Genomic DNA, 20191 nt, shown 5'->3' with positions numbered 1-20191 from the left:
TCCAGCTCCTCCCGGGGGATTCCGAGGCGTTCCCAGGCCAGCCGGGTGACATAATCTTCCCAACATATCCTGGGTCTTCCCCGTGGCCTCCTATCGGTTAGACGTGCCCTAAACACCTACCTCGGGAGGCGTTCGGGTGGCATCCTGAGCAGAAGCCCGAACCACCTCATCTGGTTCCTCTCAATGTGGAGGAGCAGCGGCTTTACTTTGAACTCCCCCCAGATGGCAGAGCTTCTCACCCTATCTCTAAGGTGGAGACCCGCCACCCGGCGGAGGAAACTCATTTCTGCCGCTTGTACCCGTGATCCTGTCCTTTCGGTCATGACCCAAAGCTAATGACCATAGGTGAGGATGGGAACGTAGATCGACCGGTAAATTGAGAGCTTTGCCTTCCGGCTCTGCTTCTTTTTCACCACAACGGATCAATACCGCGTCCACATTACTAAAGACACCACACCGATCCGCCTGTCGATCTCACGATCCACTCTTCCCTCACTCGTGAACAAGACTCCGAGGTACTTGAACTCCTCCACTTGGGGAAAGATCTCCTCCCCAACCTGGAGATGGAACTCCACCCTTTCCCGGGCGAGAATCATGGACTTGGACTTGGAGGTGCTGATTCTCATCCCATTCGCTTCACACTCGGCCGCGACCCGATCCAATGAGAGCTGAAGATCCTGGCCAGTTGAAGCCATCAGGACCACATCATCTGCAAAAAGCAGAGACCTAATCCTGCAGCCACCAAACTGGATCCCCTCAACGCCCTGACTGCGCCTAGAAATTCTGTCCATAAAAGTTATGAACAGAATCGGTGACAAAGGGCAGCCTTGGCGGAGTCCAACCCTCACTGGAAACGGGTCCGACTTACTGCCGGCAATGCGGACCAAGCTCTGACACTGATCCTACAGGGAGCGGACCGCCACAATCAGACAGTCTGATACCCCATACTCTCTGAGCACTCCCCACAGGACACGGTCAAAAGCTTTCGCCACAAAGCACATGTAGACTGGTTGGGAAAACTCCCATGCACCCTTAAGGACCCTGCCGAGAGTATAGAGCATGTCTACCGTTGCACAACCAAGACAAAAACCACACTGCTCCTCCTGGAACCAAGGTTCGACTATTATAAAGTAAAATGTGTATCGTTCAATGTTAATGGGCTATTGAACCCAATTAAACGTAGTAAAATCTTATTGAAGGTGAGGACAGAACAAGCCCACATAGTATATTTACAGGAGACCCACTTGGCTGACAAGGAGCATGTAAAATTAAAGAGAATGGGCTTCACTCACCTGTTTTTTTCATCATATAAATTAGGACATAGGTGAGGAGTTGCTGTCCTTATCTCAAAAAAGGTACATTTTGAAAAAGTACTGGAAATTGGTGATAAAGAGAATAGATTTATTTTAGTAAAGGGAAAGATAGATGGGAACCAACTCACCTTATTGAATGTTTATGCACCACCTGGGAGCTTACTTGCCAACCCTCCCGGATATTCCGGGAGACTCCCGAAATTCAGCGCCTCTCCCAAAAACCTCCCGGGACAAATTTTCTCCCGAAAATCTCCCGAAACTCAGACAGAGATGGAGGCCATGCCTACTCCAGCTCCATGAGAACCTGACTCAATGTTGTGACCCTCTTAAACAGGACAATACTGCCATCTACTGTACATAGAATAGAATGTCTGTTCTGAAGCCCACAGTAAAGAGACACAACTTCATCACGTCGCCTGGTTATTGACTCCAACCCAATATATATTACACCTTCGACGAGCAAAATGAAGAAATACGCTTGCAAGTTCCAGAACGATTGGAAACAAGAATTTCAGTTTATCCAGGAGAGTTCGAAGGGGAAGGGGTATGTAAATTGTGTAGAACATACTTATCCATTGAACACGGTGAACGGATATACTCAGCCATGAACGGTCAGTAAGCAAAGCGCAGCATCGTTCACAACCCAGTATTATGGCCCACCTTGCAAAATGGAGACCCGATGGTGTATCTTATGCTGAGACAAAGATGGCTATGCTGATAGCTGGAAGCAACATCCCGTTCTCATTTGCGGATGTCTATAACAAATCCGTGAAGGATGTTCCCGGATTCGGAGATCGCTCGCCAATTCGCAAATCTCAGAACAAAGGTTGGGGCGGCTAAGCTCGGTTGGTAGAGTGGCCGTGCCAGCAACTTAAAGGGTTGCAGGTTCGATTCCCGGTTCCGCCATCCTAGTCACTGCCGTTGTGTCCTTGGGCAAGACACTATACTGTTCCCAGTGCCACTCACACTGGTTTAAATGTAACTTAGATATTGGGTTTCACTATGTAAAAGCGCTTTGAGTCAAGAGAGAAAAGCGCTATATAAATATAATTTTTTAATGTTTTTATTTATTTAGGCAATCTTCACATAAAACAAAGAACAAAAAATAAATAAATAAAAAAAAACTAAAAAAAAACACTCATTTGAGCAATGATTGAGCCGAATGGGTGTAGATTGAAGCAACGCTTATATAAACCTACCCCATCACAACAAGAACAAGGTTCAAAATATATAAAATCTAAAACATGCTTCACTTATATTACTTTTTTTTTCCTTTTTTTTTAAACAATATATAAGCAACATATATGTAGCACACGTCTCATATACACAGTTTAACATTTAAATCAAACATATACATTTGTACACTTATATATATATATATATATATATATATATATATATATATATATATATATATATATATATATATATATATATATATATACACGATTTATTTAAATTCCATATAAAGTGGTAGGGACGGCGTGGCGCAGTGGGAGACTGGCCGTGCGCAACCCGAGGGTCACTGGTTCAAATCCCACCTCAAACCAACTTCGTCACGTCCGTTGTGTCCTGAGCAAAACACTTCACCCTTGCTCCTGATGGGTGCTGGTTGGCGCCTTGCATGGCAGCTCCCTCCATCAGTGTGTGAATGTGTGTGTGAATGGGTGAATGTGGAAGTAGTGTCAAAGCGCTTTGAGTACCTTGAAGGTAGAAAAGCGCTATACAAGTACAACCCATTTATCATTTTAATATATACATTTTAATATAACCTATATGTATAATTATGAAATCATAAATTGTATTTATATACATATTATATATTATTGTCTTTCTAAAACAATGTTTGCTCTTCTTTCTTATATTTACTAATGATAAATGATTTAAAAAGCTTTTTAAACTGGTTTATGTTGGTGCTGTGTTTTATTTCATCCTTTAAACAGTTCCATATTTTAACCCCTGCTATTGTTATACTCATTCGTTTCTGCGTTGTTCTACAATATTGGATCTTAAAAAGTAGTTCTCCTCTTAAATTATAATTCCCTTCTCTCTGTAAAAATCTTCTCTGTAACCCTGTTGGAAGTGAATCTTTACTTGCTTTATAAATCATTTGGGCAGTCTTGAGTTGGATGAGATCTGGTAGTTTTAAATCAAATGTTTTTATAAATAATCCATTAGTGTGTTCTCGGGTTCCTGTGTTATGTATCAGTCACTTCACTTCACTTCACAAATAGTGAAAGGTAAGTGTTGTTGTTGTTTTTTAGTACCCAGCAAGCACAGTACAGTTAGTAACTGTGTTTTTATTACTGTGTATTTGATAGGTGCCGTCTGAAATTCAACAATTTCTTTTATTTATATATATAATAAAATAAATATATATATATATAGCTAGAATTCACTTAAAGTCAAGTATTTCAGACATACATATATATATATATATATATATATATATATATATATATATGAAATACTCGAGTTGGTGAATTATACGCCACCCCTCTTAACCACGCCCCCCCAACCACGCCTCCGCACCACCCCGACACGCCTCCCCACCCCCCACCTCCCAAAATTGGAGGTCTCAAGGTTGGCAAGTATGCCTGGGAGTGATATTAATTTCTTCCAAAATATCACCAATAATATGGTAACGGAAACCGAAGGTCTTTTGATTTGTGGTGGGGATTTAAATATATATTTACAGACAAAATTGGACTCATCTAGCATAAAAATACACAACGTTAAACTTCTTTATAAGAAAGTAAACACACTTTTTGAGGAAGTAGGCTTAATTGACATAAGGCGAGACCTTTTCCCAGACAGAAGGGACTATACTTATTTCTCAGCTCCGCACTGCCTTTATACAAGAATAGACTATTTTTTAGCATTTGGGAAGGATAAAGATAAAATATGTACCTGTGAAATTGGGACGATGGATCTGAGTGACCATGCACCTATATATATTGGATTTAATTTGAGGGCAAAAATATTACATGGAAATTAAACTCAAGTCTGCTGAATGACCTATCCTTTACGACACAAATTAAATCTGAAATAAGTCTCTTCTTAGAGTTCAATGACACAGGAGAGGTTTTGCCTCCCATGTTATGGGACACTCTAAAGGCTGTTTTAAGAGAGAAAATTATAGCAATACCTTCAGTTAAGAAAAAAAATTACAATACAAAATCAGATGACTTAAAAAGAAAAACTAAAAGAATTAGAAAGAAGACATAAACTAGATTTGGCAAAGGATACATTAAGGGAAATAAGAAATATTAGGAATGAAATTAACAGTTTGGCCACACAAGAAATAAAAAAAAATCTAATGTTTTTGAAACAGAGACACTATGAAAGTGGCTCTAAGTCTATGAAAATATTGGGCCTGCAAACTAAAAAAAAAAGATAGCGGAAAACACAATTCATAAAATCAGGGATCCAAGAACAAAAGGGATTAAAACTGAACCAAACGAAATTCAGGAAGCCTTTGAACATGTTTATAAAACCTTATACTCTGAGTTCTGTAGTAGGAGCATAACTCAAATCGACAGCTTCCTGAATTCCCTGAATTTTCCTATTTTAGATGAAAAACTAAATAAAACTATTTCTGCAGATATAACTGAAAACGAATTAAAAGTTGCCATTAGTAGGCTTAAATTAAGTAAATCGCCAGGATCAGACGGTTACCTAGAACCCTTTGCAGTACTAACTCTTCCGGGACGCTACAATTAACACACCCCCTACCACCTCAACCCCTCCGCGCGCGCCCCCCATCTCCCGAATTCGGAGGTCTCAAGGTTGGCAAGTGTGCTAATACTACAAATCCCATAATGCTCTGTGGTTGTTTTGGCGCACCAGCCATGCTCTCTCCTCTGGGTCAGTAGTGATCCGCGTTCTTGCGCCACGCTTTGGCTGAAAGCTAGCCGGCTCATCCCACCTCCCCGTGCCTCTCTCCCAGACATGCTGCGGCCTCATTCTACAACTGTCAGTGTCACTGTGTTACCCCTACCAAAAATGGCGAAAAGGAAGAGCGAAAACAGAACTTTTCTGGACAGGTGGGAGACAGAATATCTGTTTATATATGTAAAAGACAGACCTGTTTGTCTCGTTTGTGCAGCCAACGTGTCGGTAACTAAGGAGTACAACATTAGGCACGAAACACCAGGACAAGTACAAGGACCTGGACACGACTCAAAGGAGCCAGAAAATAGAGGAGATGAAAAGAGGTTTGCTTTCACAACAGCATATGTTCAAAAAAGCCACTGCACAAAATGAGGCTGCTGTAAAGGCAAGTTATATCGTGGCAGAAGAAATCGCCAAATCAACCCGACCCTTTGTTAAAAAGTGCATGCGGAAAGTTTGTGACCAAGTGTGTCCAGAGAAAAAGCAGGCATTTTCAAACGTAAGCCTGAGCAGGAATATAATAGCTGAGCACACATGTGATCTTGCCACCAATCTGCATGACCAGCGGATGGAAAAGGGAAAAGTTTTGTTTCTTTTTCCCTTGCTGTGGACGAGAGCACTGACGCGTCTGATACTACGCAACTGTCAGTCTTTATCCGCGGTGGCGACTCAAATATGTGTGTTACGGAGGAGCTTTTGGGATTTAAATCCATGCATGGCACAACCACGAGGAAGGAAATATTTGAGGAGGTTTGCAAATGTGTAACTGAAATAAACCTGCCGTGGGATAAACTCGTGGGATTAACCACGATGAGTGGTAAAAAAGAATGGACTGGTGGGAAGGATTTGTGAAAAGATGCAGGAAGAGACCTCTGCAGTTGAGCTATGTTTTTATCACTGCATCATACATCAAGAGTCACTGTGTGCTAAAGCCCTAAAAGATGGAACATTATGACCACAGTAACAAAAGTTGTTAACTTTATAAGAGCCAAAGGTCTGAATCACCGCCAATTTAAGTCTTTTCTGGACGAGTTTGGTTCGAAACGGACCGACGTGCCGTATCACACAGAGGTGAGATGGTTAAGCCGCGGAAAAGTACTAAACAGATTTTTCGAGCTGCGTGAAGAAATATGTCTGCAAAGCAAAGGGAAGGACACAGCAGACCTAAGGGAGCAAAAGTTTCTGTGTGACATCTCAAGCTATCTTGATGTGCTGAACCTGTAGCTACAGGGGCGGGGCCGCATCATCACAGATATGTACTTGTCATTGAGAGCTTTTAAAGCTAAACTCTGCCTGTGGGAGAATCAGCTGCTGCAAGGAAACCTTGGCCATTCCCCCTGCTGCCAAACCATAAAAAGGCAGATCTCTACCGCTGTGTGCGCACATTTTGGTGAAAAACCTTGTGTACTCGGCGCTGAGTTTAGCCGGTGATATGGGGACTTTGATGGTCAGAAGTGTACATTTGAACTTCTTAGTAATCCCTTTGCAGTTGACGTGAAAAAAGCACAGATTAACATCCAAATGGAGCTGATTGAACTCCAGTGTGATGAGACGCTGAAGTCAAAGTATGATGCTGTTGGCGCCGCACACTTTCCACATTTCATCCCTGACGCAATGCCTCAGCTCCGCACCCAAGCTGCTCGATTGCTCTCCATGTTCGGCAGCACGTATCTATGTGAGCAACTTTTCTCCTCAATGAAAATGACGAAAACGTTTCACAGGATACGTCTGACTGATGAACACCTTCGTTCGATAATGAAGGTTGCCTCAGCTCAAAGCCTGAGCCCCGACATTAAAGGGGAACATTATCACCAGACCTATATGAGCGTCAATATATACCTTGATGTTGCAGAAAAAAGACCAAGTATATTTTTAAACGATTTCCGAACTCTAAATGGGTGAATTTTGGCAAATTAAATGCCTCTCTGTTTATCGGTCTTGTAGCGATGACGTCAGGACATGACGTCACCGAGGTGATACACCTGCCATTTTCATTTTCAACACATTACAAACACTGGGTCTCAGCTCTGTTATTTTCCGTTTTTTCGACAATTCTTTGGAACCTTGGAGACATCATGCCTCGTCAGTGTGTTGTTGGAGGGTGTAACAACACTAACAGGGAGGGATTTAAGTTGCACCACTGCCCCGAAGATGCGAAAGTGTCTGCCGCCAGACCCCCATTGAATGTGCCAGAGTGTCTGCACATTTTACCGGCGATGCTAAGCCAGACATGGCACAGAGATGTATGGATAACCTGCAGATGCATTTGCAATAATGAAGTCAACGAAATCACAAAGGTGAGTTTTGTTGATGTTGTTGACTTGTGTGCTAATCAGACTTATTTGGTCGCAGCATGACTGCCAGTAATCGATGCTAGCATGCTATGCTAATCGATGCTAACATGCTATTTACGCTAGCTGTATGTACATTTGAAACTAGATACCAACATTTAATGCGAAACAAACACCTATCGACATATTTAAGTTGCTCCAGTGTCACAAGATGCGAATGTCCTGATCGTTTGGTCCGCACATTTTACCGGCGATGCTAAAAAAGCAGCCATGCTATGGGCCACTTCATTAGGTACACCCATGCTATGGCCGAATAGCGTCAATAGCTATTCGCTCAATAGCTTCAGTTTCTTCTTCAATTTCGTTTTCACTATCTGCCTCCATACTCCGACCATCTGTTTCAATACATGCGTAATCTGTTGAATCGCTTAGGCCGCTGAAATCCGAGTCTGAATCCTATATCTTGCTGTGGTAACCGCCATGTTGTTTGTATTGGCAGCACTGTATAACGTCACAGGGAAATGGACAGTCGCATCGCAAATAGCGAAAGTCAAGAACTTTAAAGCTTTTTTGGGGGATATTTCGGGAGGTGTAAAATTTAGAAAAAAACTTCGAAAAATAAAACAGATTTTTATTGTTTTCAACCCTTTTGAAATTGTGATAATGTTCCCCTTTAATGAACTAGCATCGAAGAAAAGATACTAAGTATCTGGCTTGGGCACATCAGATTAGATCAGTGTGTTTCAAACTGAGCAGTAAAAAGGTCTGAATGGTTGATTTATTCATTATTTTATTTTCAAATGTATTAGCCTGTGGATAAAGTTCATGTTGATATTTACTTCAGAAGGCTGCTAATCGAAAAGAGGCATGATTACATGTTTTATTTAAATTGTATTTAATATGCCATTGATGTTTTTTTGTTTGTTTTTTGAAAGTTGATTTTGCACTATTAAGTAAAGCGTTGCGTGTTCCATATTCAGTGTTAAAGCAAATCAGTGTGGAGGTTTAAATAGGCAAATATAAACTTTGGCCTATTCCTTTTTCACTCATTCTTTTTCTTTTCTTTTTGTGTGTAAATGTGTATCTGTACTGTTAAACTGGTCACACAAAATGGTTGATGGTTGATTATATGACCGAAATAAACGTATTTCATTCATTCATTCATTGTTTGTTCCATATTCAGTGTTAAAGCAAATCAGTGTAGCAAAAAGAGCTATAATTAACGTTTTATTCATGCACTTTCTCTTGCTACTTCAAGTCTTGAATGTTTGATTCAATCATTATTATTTTATTTTCAAATGTATTAGTAGCCTGTGGAAAAAGTTTATTTTGATATTTACCTCAGAAGGTTTCACATAGAAAAGAGGCATTCAATTTTTATTATATTTTATTTGATATGCCATTGATATTTTTTGATTATTATAATTATTATTTGAAACTCGATTTTGCATCTCACTATAAAGTTATATAAGCCTTGCTTGTTCAATATTCAATGCAAAACTTGTTTGGGTCCCTATTAAAAGATTATTTTTTTCAACCTTGGCCCGCGGCTTTGTTCAGTTTTAAATTTTGGCCCACTCTGTATTTGAGTTTGACACCCCTGTACTAAGCTGTCAATAAATACGCTGACAGCTAATGACGTCATCGTTCCTCTGCCGTCTTCTTCTCCCGCTGTAACGTCACAAAAGGCCTTCGATTCGGTCAATTGGAATTTTCTTTACAGAGTTCTATACAAATTTGGCTTTCAGGGTATAATCATTAAAACTATACAGACACTATATAACAATCCTACTTCTAGGATTAAAGTGAAGGGATACTTATCAAACAGTTTTACCCTAGAAAGGGGCTTTAGACAGGGATGTGCATGGTCACCATTACTCTTTGCATTATATCTGGAACCACTTGCTCAGTCTATCATAAAAAAACAAAGTCATTAAGGGAATTAGGATTAAAGGAAGAGAGTATAAATTGGCATGCTATGGGGACGACATTTTGGTCTACCTTGGACACCCAACATACTCGCTCCCTATATTAATGCAATCATTTGAAATGTATGGTCAATTATCAGGGTATAAAATTAATATAGGTAAAACCCATTTACTCTCATATAATTATAACCCACCAAGGGAAATCAGAAGTAGTTACCCCCTGATATTTTAAATATCTGGGCATTAATTTGTCAAAAGATCTAAAAAAAATATTAGAATATAATTATCTACCCATACAGTACATAAAAAAATAAAAGATGACATAGCAAGATGGAACTTAATTCCTTTTTTAGCCTTAGTTCTAGAATTGATTCCATTAAAATGAATTTACTGCCAAGACTGCATTACCTGTTCCAAACCCTGCAAATAGAGATTAACCAAAACCAATTCAATGAATGGGACAAAATGCTTTCAAGGTTTATATGGCAAAGTAAAAGGCCAAGAGTTCGTATCAAAACTTTACACTTGGTCAAACAAAAAGGAGGATGTGATTTACCTTGCCTCCGATATTTTTTTGCAGCCCAGATGAGAGCAGTGATATGCTGGTGCAACCCGTCATATGTTGCTCTATGGAAAATTATTGAAGAAGAAATGCCCTCCATCCCAATACAAGCAATCCTGGCGGATAGCAATTTGTAAGCCCAGATGGATAAAATTGATAATCCATGGGTGAAATGGACCCTTAAAGTGTGGAAAATTATCATAAAGGAATACAAACTCAAGAGCGATATTGCAGTTCTTAAATGGTGTGCCTATGATACAGAGTTTGCACCTAATCAATTAGACTCAAGATTTAAAGGGGAACATTATCACAATTTCAAAAGGGTTAAAACCAATACAAATCAGTTCCCAGTGGCTTGTTTTATTTTTCGAAGTTTTTTTCTGAATTTTACACCTCCCGGAATATCCCTAAAAAAAGCTTTAAAGTTCTTGACTTTCGCTATTTGCGATGCGACTGTCCATTTCCCTGTGACGTCATACAGTCCTGCCAATACAAACAACATGGCGGTTACCACAGCAAGATATAGCGACATTAGCTCGGATTCAGACTCGGATTTCAGCGGTTTATGCGATTCAACAGATTACGCATGTATTGAAACAGATGGTCGGAGTATGGAGGCAGATAGCGAAAACGAAATTGAAGAAGAAACTGAAGCTATTGAGCGAATAGCTATTGACGCTATTCGGCCATAGCATGGGTGTACCTAATGAAGTGGACCATTGCATGGCTGCCTTATTAGCATCACCGGTAAAATGTGCGGACCAAACGATCAGGACATTCCCATCTTGTGACACTGGAGCAACTTAAATCCGTCGATTGGTAAGTGTTTGTTTCGCATTAAATGTTGGTATCTAGTTTCAAATGTACATACAGCTAGCGTAAATAGCATGTTAGCATCGATTAGCATAGCATGTTAGCATCGATTAGCTGGCAGTCATGCGGCGACCAAACATGTCTGATTAGCACATAAGTCAACAACATCAACAAAACTCACCTTTGTGATTTCGTTGACTTAATCGTTGCAAATGCATCTGCAGGTTATCCATACATCTCTGTGCCATGTCTGACTTAGCATCGCCGGTAAAATGTGCAGACACTCTGGCACATTCAATGGGGGTCTGGCGGAAGATTTCTTGCCAGTGGTGCAACTTAAATCCCTCCCTGTTAGTGTTGTTACACCCTCCGACAACACACCGACGAGGCATGATGTATCCAAGTTTCCAAAAAATAGTCGAAAAAATGGAAAATAACAGAGCTGAGACCCTGTGTTTGTAATGTGAAAATGAAAATGGCGGGTGTATTACCTCGGTGACGTAACGTTCTGACGTCATCGCTACAAGACCGATAAACAGAAAGGCGTTTAATTCGCCAAAATTCACCCATTTAGAGTTCGGAAATCGGTTAAAAAAATACACGGTCCTTTTTCTGCAACATCAAGGTATATATTGAAGCTTGCAAAGGTTTAGTGATAATGTTCCCCTTTAAGGACTGGATATCTAAGGGTATAGCAGCTCTATGTAGTCTAATGGAAATTTAAAAAATGCTTAGTTTTGAAACTATTAAAAGGACATAGATATTGAAAAACCACGATTTCTATCGAGATTTGCAGGCCGACACTTTGTTAATATGAAGGTGAAAAGCGTTGCAAAGACAAGTATATGTTTGATTGAATTGTTTACAAAAGCCTACAATTCAGAAATTATCATTAAAACTGTTTCATGCTTGTAAAAGTGTTTGTTGAATATGAAATCATACTCAGCTTCATATATTAAAACAAAACGGGAGAAGGAAGGAGGGATAACTATATCGGAGGAAGAATGTACAATAATATGGAAATATCAATGGACTTGTACCAGTTCACCTAAGTGGAGGGAGTTTGGCTGGAAAAGTTTGATCAGATTTTTTATTACACCTTCTCAGAAGTCTCACTATGATAACTTCCCTGCCTGCTGGAGAAATTGTGTGAATTCAAACGCAAAACACTACCGTGTTTTCTGGGACTGCTCCACCATAAAGGACTATTGGAAAGAGATACGTCTGTCTATCTGTGTTGGTCCTGCGATGAGGTGGCGATCGATTGTAGCTGAGATAGGCGCCAGCGCCCCCCGCGACCCCAAAAGGGAATAAGCGGTAGAAATGGATGGATGGATGGACATCAAGCTATACAGGATATTTTCAAAGGAGAAATACCCCTTGAAAGTAAAACTTAGTTTTTTGGACTTGCATCCCAGGACTGGCTGAAGAAAGATAAATACTTAATGAATATCCTACTGGTGGCTTGTAAAAAGACCATCACTAGGAAATGGATATCCCAGGAGAGCCCAACTTTGAAGCAATGGATGGAAACCACAATGGACATGTATAACATGGAGAAGATAATTGCCTTTATTAATTATAAATTGGAGAAATTTACTTCATATTGGGAAAACTGGGTCAACTATGTCCCGCCCCATAAGCCTAACCTAAATCTCTCGAATTAGTGTACTGTTTAAGAAAAAGAAAAAAAGATTACTCCCTATATGTGTATATGTGTGTATGTGTATACATACATATATGTATCTGTTTATATTTATTTTATTTTTGTTTATTTTTATTATCAATGTATTATTTATTTTTTGCTGATTGTAGATACTATTTTGTTTTTGTTTTTTTCCGTTTGTTTATTTTTCTTTTTTGGGGGGGGGGGTGGTATGATGGGTATATATAAACAAAAAATACTTTTGACATTTAGGGCAGACAACAGCTATATGATGTATGTGAATATGATTTAATGGATAGAAATGTCTGATGCTGGATGTCAATAAGAATAAAATGAAAAAAAAAAAAAAAGGAACTGCTGCCAAACTTAATATATTTCAACACCTATTTTGATATAGTAAATGAAGAGGTTTTGAGGGTTTCTTAGTTCACATGTATCAGTGGTAGTTTAGTCCAGGGGTTCCTACGGTTAAGAAACACTGATCTACCATACATGGAGATATCTGCTGACGTAACTAAGGCAACATAGGTCACTAAAGTCTCAAATTCCCAACAGCTTGTTTGGAGCATGTTTGGAAGAAGGTGAGATTTGTTTTGTAAATATCTCTATAATTTCAGGACATTTGTGGATCCCAAACACACAAAAACAGGTACCAAAAGGTAAGACAACATGGTTTATCATAATAGGACCCTTTTAAAGCATACTGGCCAAAGATGCAGCAGGTTAATTGAGAACATTTGATCATTTGTTGAAAACTTTTGTTACAAAAGGTAGAACAGGTGTTAAGTAGAGGGTCTGGAGCTTACCTGTTGTCACGAACAAGTCTGAAAGATTTAGAAAAAGAAGAGAAAACTATGTCATTATTAATATACATAATACAAAATATAATAATAAATCATGTATACAAAATGTTAAAGTTTATTTTGTACATTCAAAAAAACATGACATGCTTTATCAAACTTTGTGGTAACATGCAATAATACATCCTTTTAAAGTCACTGGGTTTAGACTTTTAAAGCAAATTGGTCAAAGATTGTTAGGTGGATTCAGATAATTGAGAAAACATTTGATCCTCTGGTGTAAACTTTTGAGAAAAAGTCATGGACGATGTGAAAAAAGGTTTTGAAGCTAACCTGTTGGGCTTTGATCCTCTATTGTTAACACAAAATCTTTCTTTTGTTTTGTTCAAGTAGAAGAATAACATAAATGATTCAGCAACATTTGTGGTGAAAAGCAATTATACATCCATGTAAAGTCACTAAGTTTAGACATTTTAAAGTGGTCATATTACATTTTTACCCCCTATATTTAAAACGGTTTGATCGTCTGTTGTAAACTTTTGTCACAAAAGGTATAAAAGGTGTTAAGTAGAGGGTTTGGAGACTACATGTTGCGGGCGAGTCTGGAAGATTTACAAAAAGGAAGAGAAAACTATGTTATCAAGTGTAATTGTTCCAGTCTGCCCCACGACAAATAAAAAGGAACAATACAATTCCAATTTTGGGCTACAACTGAATAAAAATAACTATAGCCTCGCACAAAGCCCCTCGGGTAATCCTTTACAATATATGGAGAAATCTGCTGACGTAACTAATGCAAACTATGTCACTAAAGTCTCAAAATTCCAAAGGGCTTTTTTGGAGCAGGTTTGGAAGAAGGTGAGATTGTTTTTTAAATATTTAAACCATGCCTCCATGGTTTTATTTCAAATTTTTGGGGCTAATGTGGATCCCAAACACACAAAAACAGGTATCAAAAGGTAAGACAACATGGTTGTGGAGAGGGGCGTGGCTCACACGTTCCCTGCGGGCGGGGCGTGTGCAGGGGAACTGGACTCATGCAGTTGTATGTACTGCGATCATTAAATGAGTGTAACCACTGAGACAAAGTGTGGTGATTCCAGCCGATCAACTGGGGATCTTGGACGGAGACCTTCCACAATGGTTTATCATAATTGGACCCTTTTTAAAGCATACTGGCCAAAGATGCAGCAAGTTAATTGACAACAATTGATCATTTGTTGTAAACTTTTGTTACTAAATGTATAAAAGGTGCAAAGTACAGGGTTTAGAGATTACTTGTTGAATCTATCGGGCCTGAGAGATTCATTAAAAGAAAAGGAATCAATGTTTTTATTTCTTAAAAATATATAATGTAAACGCAATGTAGAAGTTTATTTAAGAAAAAGACGACTTACATGGGAAAATAAAAACAATTACAATATTGTGTAAAAGTTATTTTACGACTTGGGCTCATAATATGCAACTTAATATATTTCAAGACCTTTAAATATAATTTTGAAGATCAGGGCACAGCTCCTGAAAACCTCAAATTGAAAATTTCAAAAAAGTTTGGGGTGTACAATTACTTGTGATCATCAAAATTATAACAAATAAAAGCTTAGCATATTTGACTTTGTATGTAATCAATTTATATCACAATATTTTCATGTTTGAAGTTCAAAATTTTACACGATATTCGATTTTTTTTTTGTTTCACCTCTACGAGCTTCATCAAACTGTGTGGTAAAATGCAACAATATATCCATTTAAAGTCAGTAGTTTTAGACATTTCAAAATAGATTGGCTGGAAATTGTTTGGTGGAATTAGTTGGTTACTCTCGAACATTTGATCCTCCATTGTAAACTCTTCTTACAAAGGTCCATGGGATATAAAATTGATGTGTTGGAGATTACCTTGTGAGCTGGTGATACCTGAAAAATCTGCAAGGGGAGAGAAATCAATGTTAGTGTTTCTTAAATAAATGATGTAAACAAATGAAAGTTTTGTTTGTTCATTCAAGAAAACGTTTGGCATGGATGCTTCAGCAAACTCTGTAGTGAGATGCAATAATTTGTCCAAGTAAAGTCACCCGTTTTAGCCATTTTAAAGCAGGTGTTGTTTTTGGGAGTCTAGTGAAGCATGTTAAGCTATTTCTCCACCTGCTGGGATGATATTTGTAAGAACCATAGATTGTCGCACTGAAGGTGAGGATTAGTATTTTAGAATTAGCTAAACACTGTGGCCGGATTTTAGCGACTAGTTAGCTATGTTTTAAAGCACCGCAATAATAGATCAAAGTAAAGTCAGAGTTTTAGACATTTTGAAGCATATTGGCCAAAGATCGTTGGGTGGATTCAGTTGATTACTTTAAGAAATTTGATCCTCTGTTGTAAAAAGTCTATTTTGTTGGTTTAAGTGAAATATTGATATAAATGACTTACATAGTCAATGATGAAATGCACTTTTAATGTTGTTTATTAAACCAAATGACATCTGTTCTCCCTCTTCTTTCTCCACACTGTTTCCGCTTACAAGTGTTTTGTGCGTTTGTTGACTCGTGACATGCGCCTCAGCTCATATGACCAGCAATTTCACCACAATGTGCCATCGTGTCCATGAAAATAAATGTATTTTTCAACGGTAGTGTAGTATCTTCTTAATTAGTAGTGAAGTAATTTATTAGTACCGCGATACCATACAGGTCTACTCAGAGAGCCCAGCATGTGTACAATTGTTGCTCAGACAGTAATGTGTTTACATAAGTTTAGATTGCGGAATGCCGTTACTTAATGGGGAAAGAGTTTTGTTATGTTTTTGGACATCGCAACTTGCCGTAGTTGTAAGCAATGCATGATGGAAATCATGCATTGTTTTCAGGTTACCATTTTAGCTGGCGAGCTGGTGCCAGTCATTGCAGGAGTTTTTAAAAGCGCACTTATCTATCACAGTTTTTTGATGATTTTAATCTAAAATGGTAATATTAACTGTTAGAGGTTTTATCGCGTTTTTTTTTTTTTATCACGGTTTATCATTACAACCCTTCCTTTCAGCCATGTTGTAGTTTTAAGCGCTTCTATATTGATTGATTGATTTATTGAAACTTTTATTAGTAGATTGCACAGTTCAGTACATATTCCGTACAATTGACCACTAAATGGTAACACCCGTATACGTTTTTTAACTTGTTCAAGTCGGGGTCTACGTTAATCAATTCATCGAGTCTATTGACAGATGTAAGTTAGAACTCTACGCTACTGTTTTGTTAGACATGTGTCAAAAGATTAAAAGGGGTTGGTTTTGCAGAATAGGACCCTTTCAAAGCATACTGGCCAAATATACAGCAGGTTAATTAAAAACGTTTGATTGTCTATTGAGAACATGTGATCTTCTGTTGTAATCTTTTGTTTCAAAAGGTTTAAAAGGTGTTGAATAGAGGGTTTGGAGATTACTTGTCGAATCGGTCGGGCCTGAAAGATTCAGAAAAAGAAGAGGACTCTGTTATTGAGTCTTAAAAACATCATGTAAACACAATGTTGAAGTTTATTTAAGAAAAAGACGACTTACATGGGAAACTAAAAACAATTACAATATTGTGTAAAAGTTATTTTATGACTTTGGCTCATAATATGCAACTTAATATATTTCAAGACCTTTTAATATAATTTTGAAGATCAGGGCACAGCTCCTGAAAACCTCGAATTGAAAATTTACAAAAAGTTTGGGTGTACAATTACTGTAAATTGTCATCATCAAAATTGTAACAAATAAAAGCTTAGCATATTTCACTTTGTATATAATTCATGTATATCACATTATTTTCATGTTTGAAGTTGAAATATTGAAATGAACTTTTACAAGATATTAAATTTTTTTTGTTTGTTTTACATCTACATGCTGCATCAAACTGTGTGTTAAAATGCAACAATATATCCAATTAAAGTCACTAGTTTTAGACATTTCAAAACAGATTGGCTGACAATTGTTTGGTGGAATTAGTTGGTTACTCGGGAACATTTGATCCTCCGTTGTAAACTCTTCTTACAAAGGTCCATGGGATATAAAATTGATGCGTTGGAGATTACCTTGTGAGCTGCCGCTATCTGAAAAATCTGCAAGGGGAGAGAAATCAATGTTAGTGTTTCTTAAATAAATGATGTAAACAAATTAAAGTTTTGTTTGTTCATTAAAGAAAACGTTTGGCATGGATGCTTCAGCAAACTCTGTAGTGAGATGCAATAATTTGTCCAAGTAAAGTCACCGGTTTTAGCCATTTTAAAGCAGGTGTTGTTTTTGGGGAGTGTAGTGAAGCATATTTAGCTATTTCTCCACCTGCTGGGATGATATTTGTAAGAACCATAGATTGTCGCACTGAAGGTGAGGATTTGTATTTTAGAATTAGCTAAACTCTAGTTAGCTATGTTTTAAAGCACCGCAATAATAAATCAAAGTAAAGTCAGAGTTTTAGACATTTTGAAGCATATTGGCGAAATATCGTTGGGTCGATTCAGTTGATTACTTGAAGACATTTGATCCTCTGTTGTAAAAATTCTATTTTGTTGGTTTAAGTGAAATATTGATATAAATGACTTACAAAGTCAGTAATGAAATGCACTTTTAATGTTGTTTTTTAAACCAAATTACATCTGTTCTCCTCTTCTTTCTCCACACTGTTCCCGCTTACAAGTGTTTTGTGCGTTTGTTGACTCGTGACATGCACCTCAGCTCATATGACCAGCAATTTCACCACAACGTGCCATCGTGTCCATGAAAATAAAAAGTATTTTTCAACGGTAGTGTAGTACCTTCTTAATTAGTACTGAAGTACTTTATTAGTACCGCGATACCATACAAGTCTACTCAAAGAGCCCAGCATGTGCACAATTGTTGCTCAGACAGTTATGTGTTTACATAAGTTAAGATTGCAGAATGCCGTTACTTAATGGGGAAAGAGTTTAATGCCTCTTGTTTTCAGGTTAGCATTTTAGCTGGGGAGCTGGTGCCAGTCATTGCGTGAGTTTTTCAAAGCGCACTTATCTATCACAGTTATTTGATGATTTTAATATAAAATGGTAATATTAATTGTTAGAGGTTTCAACGTGTTTATTGTTATCACGGTTTATCATTACAACCCTACCTGTCAGCCATGTTGTAGTTTTCAGAGCTTCTATATTGATTGATTGATTTATTGAAACTTTTACTAGCAGATTGCACAGTTCAGTACATATTCCGTACAATTGACCACTAAATGGTAACACACGTATAAGTTTTTTAACTTGTTTAAGTCGGGGTCCACGTTAATCAATTCATCGAGTCTATTGACAGATGTAAGTTAGAACTCTACGCTACTGTTTTGTTAGACATGTGTCAAACGATTAAAAAGGGTTGGTTTTGCAGAATAGGACCCTTTCAAAGCATACTGGCCAAATATACAGCAGGTTAATTAAAAACATTTGATTGTCTATTGAGAACATGTGATCCTCTGTTGTAATCTTTTGTTTCAAAAGGTTTAAAAGGTGTTGAGTAGAGGGTTTGGAGATTACTTGTCAAAAGATTCAGAAAAAGAAGAGTACTCTGTTATTGATTCTTAAAAACATGTAAACACAATGTTGAAGTTTATTTAAGAAAAAGACGACTTACATGGGAAACTAAAAACAATTACAATATTGTGTAAAAGTTATTTTATGACTTGGGCACATAATATGCAACTTAATATATTTCAAAACCTTTTAATATAATTTTGGAGATCAGGGCACAGCTCCTAAAAAACCTCGAATTGAAAATTTCAAAAAAGTTTGGGTGTACAATTACTGTAAATTGTCATCATCAAAATTATAACAAATAAAAGCTTAGCATATTTCACTTTGTATGTAATCAATTTGTATCACATTATTTTCATGTTTGAAGTTGAAATATTGAAATTAACTTCTACAAGATATTCGATTTGTTTGTTTGTTTCACCTCTACATGCCTCATCAAACTGTGTGGTAAAATGCAAAAATATATCCAATTAAAGTCACTAGTTTTAGACATTTCAAAATAGATTGTCTGAAAATTGTTTGGTGGAATTAGTTGGTCACTCTGGAACATTTGATCCTCCGTTGTAAAATCTTCTTACAAAGGTCCATGGGATATAAAATTGATGTGTTGGAGATTACCTTGTGAGCTGCCGCTACCTGAAAAATCTGCAAGGGGAGAGAAATCAATGTTAGTGTTTCTTAAATAAATGATGTAAACAAATTAAAGTTTTGTTTGTTCATTCAAGAAAACGTTTGACATGGATGCGTCAGCAAACTCTGTAGTGAGATGCAATAATTTGTCCAAGTAAAGTCACCCGTTTCAGCCATTTTAAAGCAGGTGTTGTTTTTGGGAGTCTAGTGAAGCATGTTTAGCTATTTCTCCACCTGCTGGGATGATATTTGTAAGAACCATAGATTGTCGCACTGAAGGTGAGGATTAGTATTTTAGAATTAGCTAAACACTGTGGCCGGACTTTAGCTACTAGTTAGCTATGTTTTAAAGCACCGCAATAATAGATCAAAGTAAAGTCAGAGTTTTAGACATTTTGAAGCATATTGGCCAAAGATCGTTGGGTGGATTCAGTTGATTACTTGAAGAAATTTGATCCTCTGTTGTAAAAAGTCTATTTTGTTGGTTTAAGTGAAATATTGATATAAATGACTTACATAGTCTGTGATGAAATGCACTTTTAATGTTGTTTTTTAAACCAAATGACATCTGTTCTCCCTCTTCTTTCTCCACGCTGTTTCCGCTTACAAGTGTTGTGTGCGTTTGTTGAGTCGTGACATGCACGTCAGGTCATATGACCAGCAATTTCACCACAACGTGCCATCGTGTCCATGAAAATAAAAGTATTTTTCAACGGTAGTGTAGTATCTTCTTAATTAGTACTGAAGTAATTTATTAATACCGCGATACCATAC

At 37.7% G+C, this 20191-nt stretch overlaps 1 protein-coding gene across 26 annotated transcripts in view; it reads right to left on the bottom strand.

Moving 5' to 3' along the window:
• Positions 1-20191, bottom strand: part of LOC133568283 (variant surface antigen D-like) — a 64605-nt gene that overhangs the window by 24015 nt on the left and 20399 nt on the right. For 22 of the 26 annotated variants that reach the window (XM_061920100.1, XM_061920101.1, XM_061920109.1 and 19 more), the window contains 4 exons: positions 19406-19432; positions 17333-17359; positions 15164-15190; positions 13274-13291 (listed from right to left, as the gene is read on the bottom strand). The exons of 1 other annotated variant lie outside the window; for it this stretch is intronic. In XM_061920100.1, coding sequence (XP_061776084.1) covers positions 13274-13291; positions 15164-15190; positions 17333-17359; positions 19406-19432 — 99 coding nt within the window. The remainder of the gene's footprint in view (positions 1-13273; positions 13292-15163; positions 15191-17332; positions 17360-19405; positions 19433-20191) is intronic. 3 more of the 26 variants (XM_061920122.1, XM_061920125.1, XM_061920106.1) reach the window with 2 other exon arrangements.

This window comes from Nerophis ophidion, linkage group LG14 (genome assembly GCF_033978795.1).
Source record: "Nerophis ophidion isolate RoL-2023_Sa linkage group LG14, RoL_Noph_v1.0, whole genome shotgun sequence".
In the NCBI taxonomy this organism is placed as follows: domain Eukaryota; kingdom Metazoa; phylum Chordata; class Actinopteri; order Syngnathiformes; family Syngnathidae; genus Nerophis; species Nerophis ophidion.
Note: the sequence above shows the minus strand (reverse complement) of the source record. Positions and strands in the feature narration are given on the sequence as shown.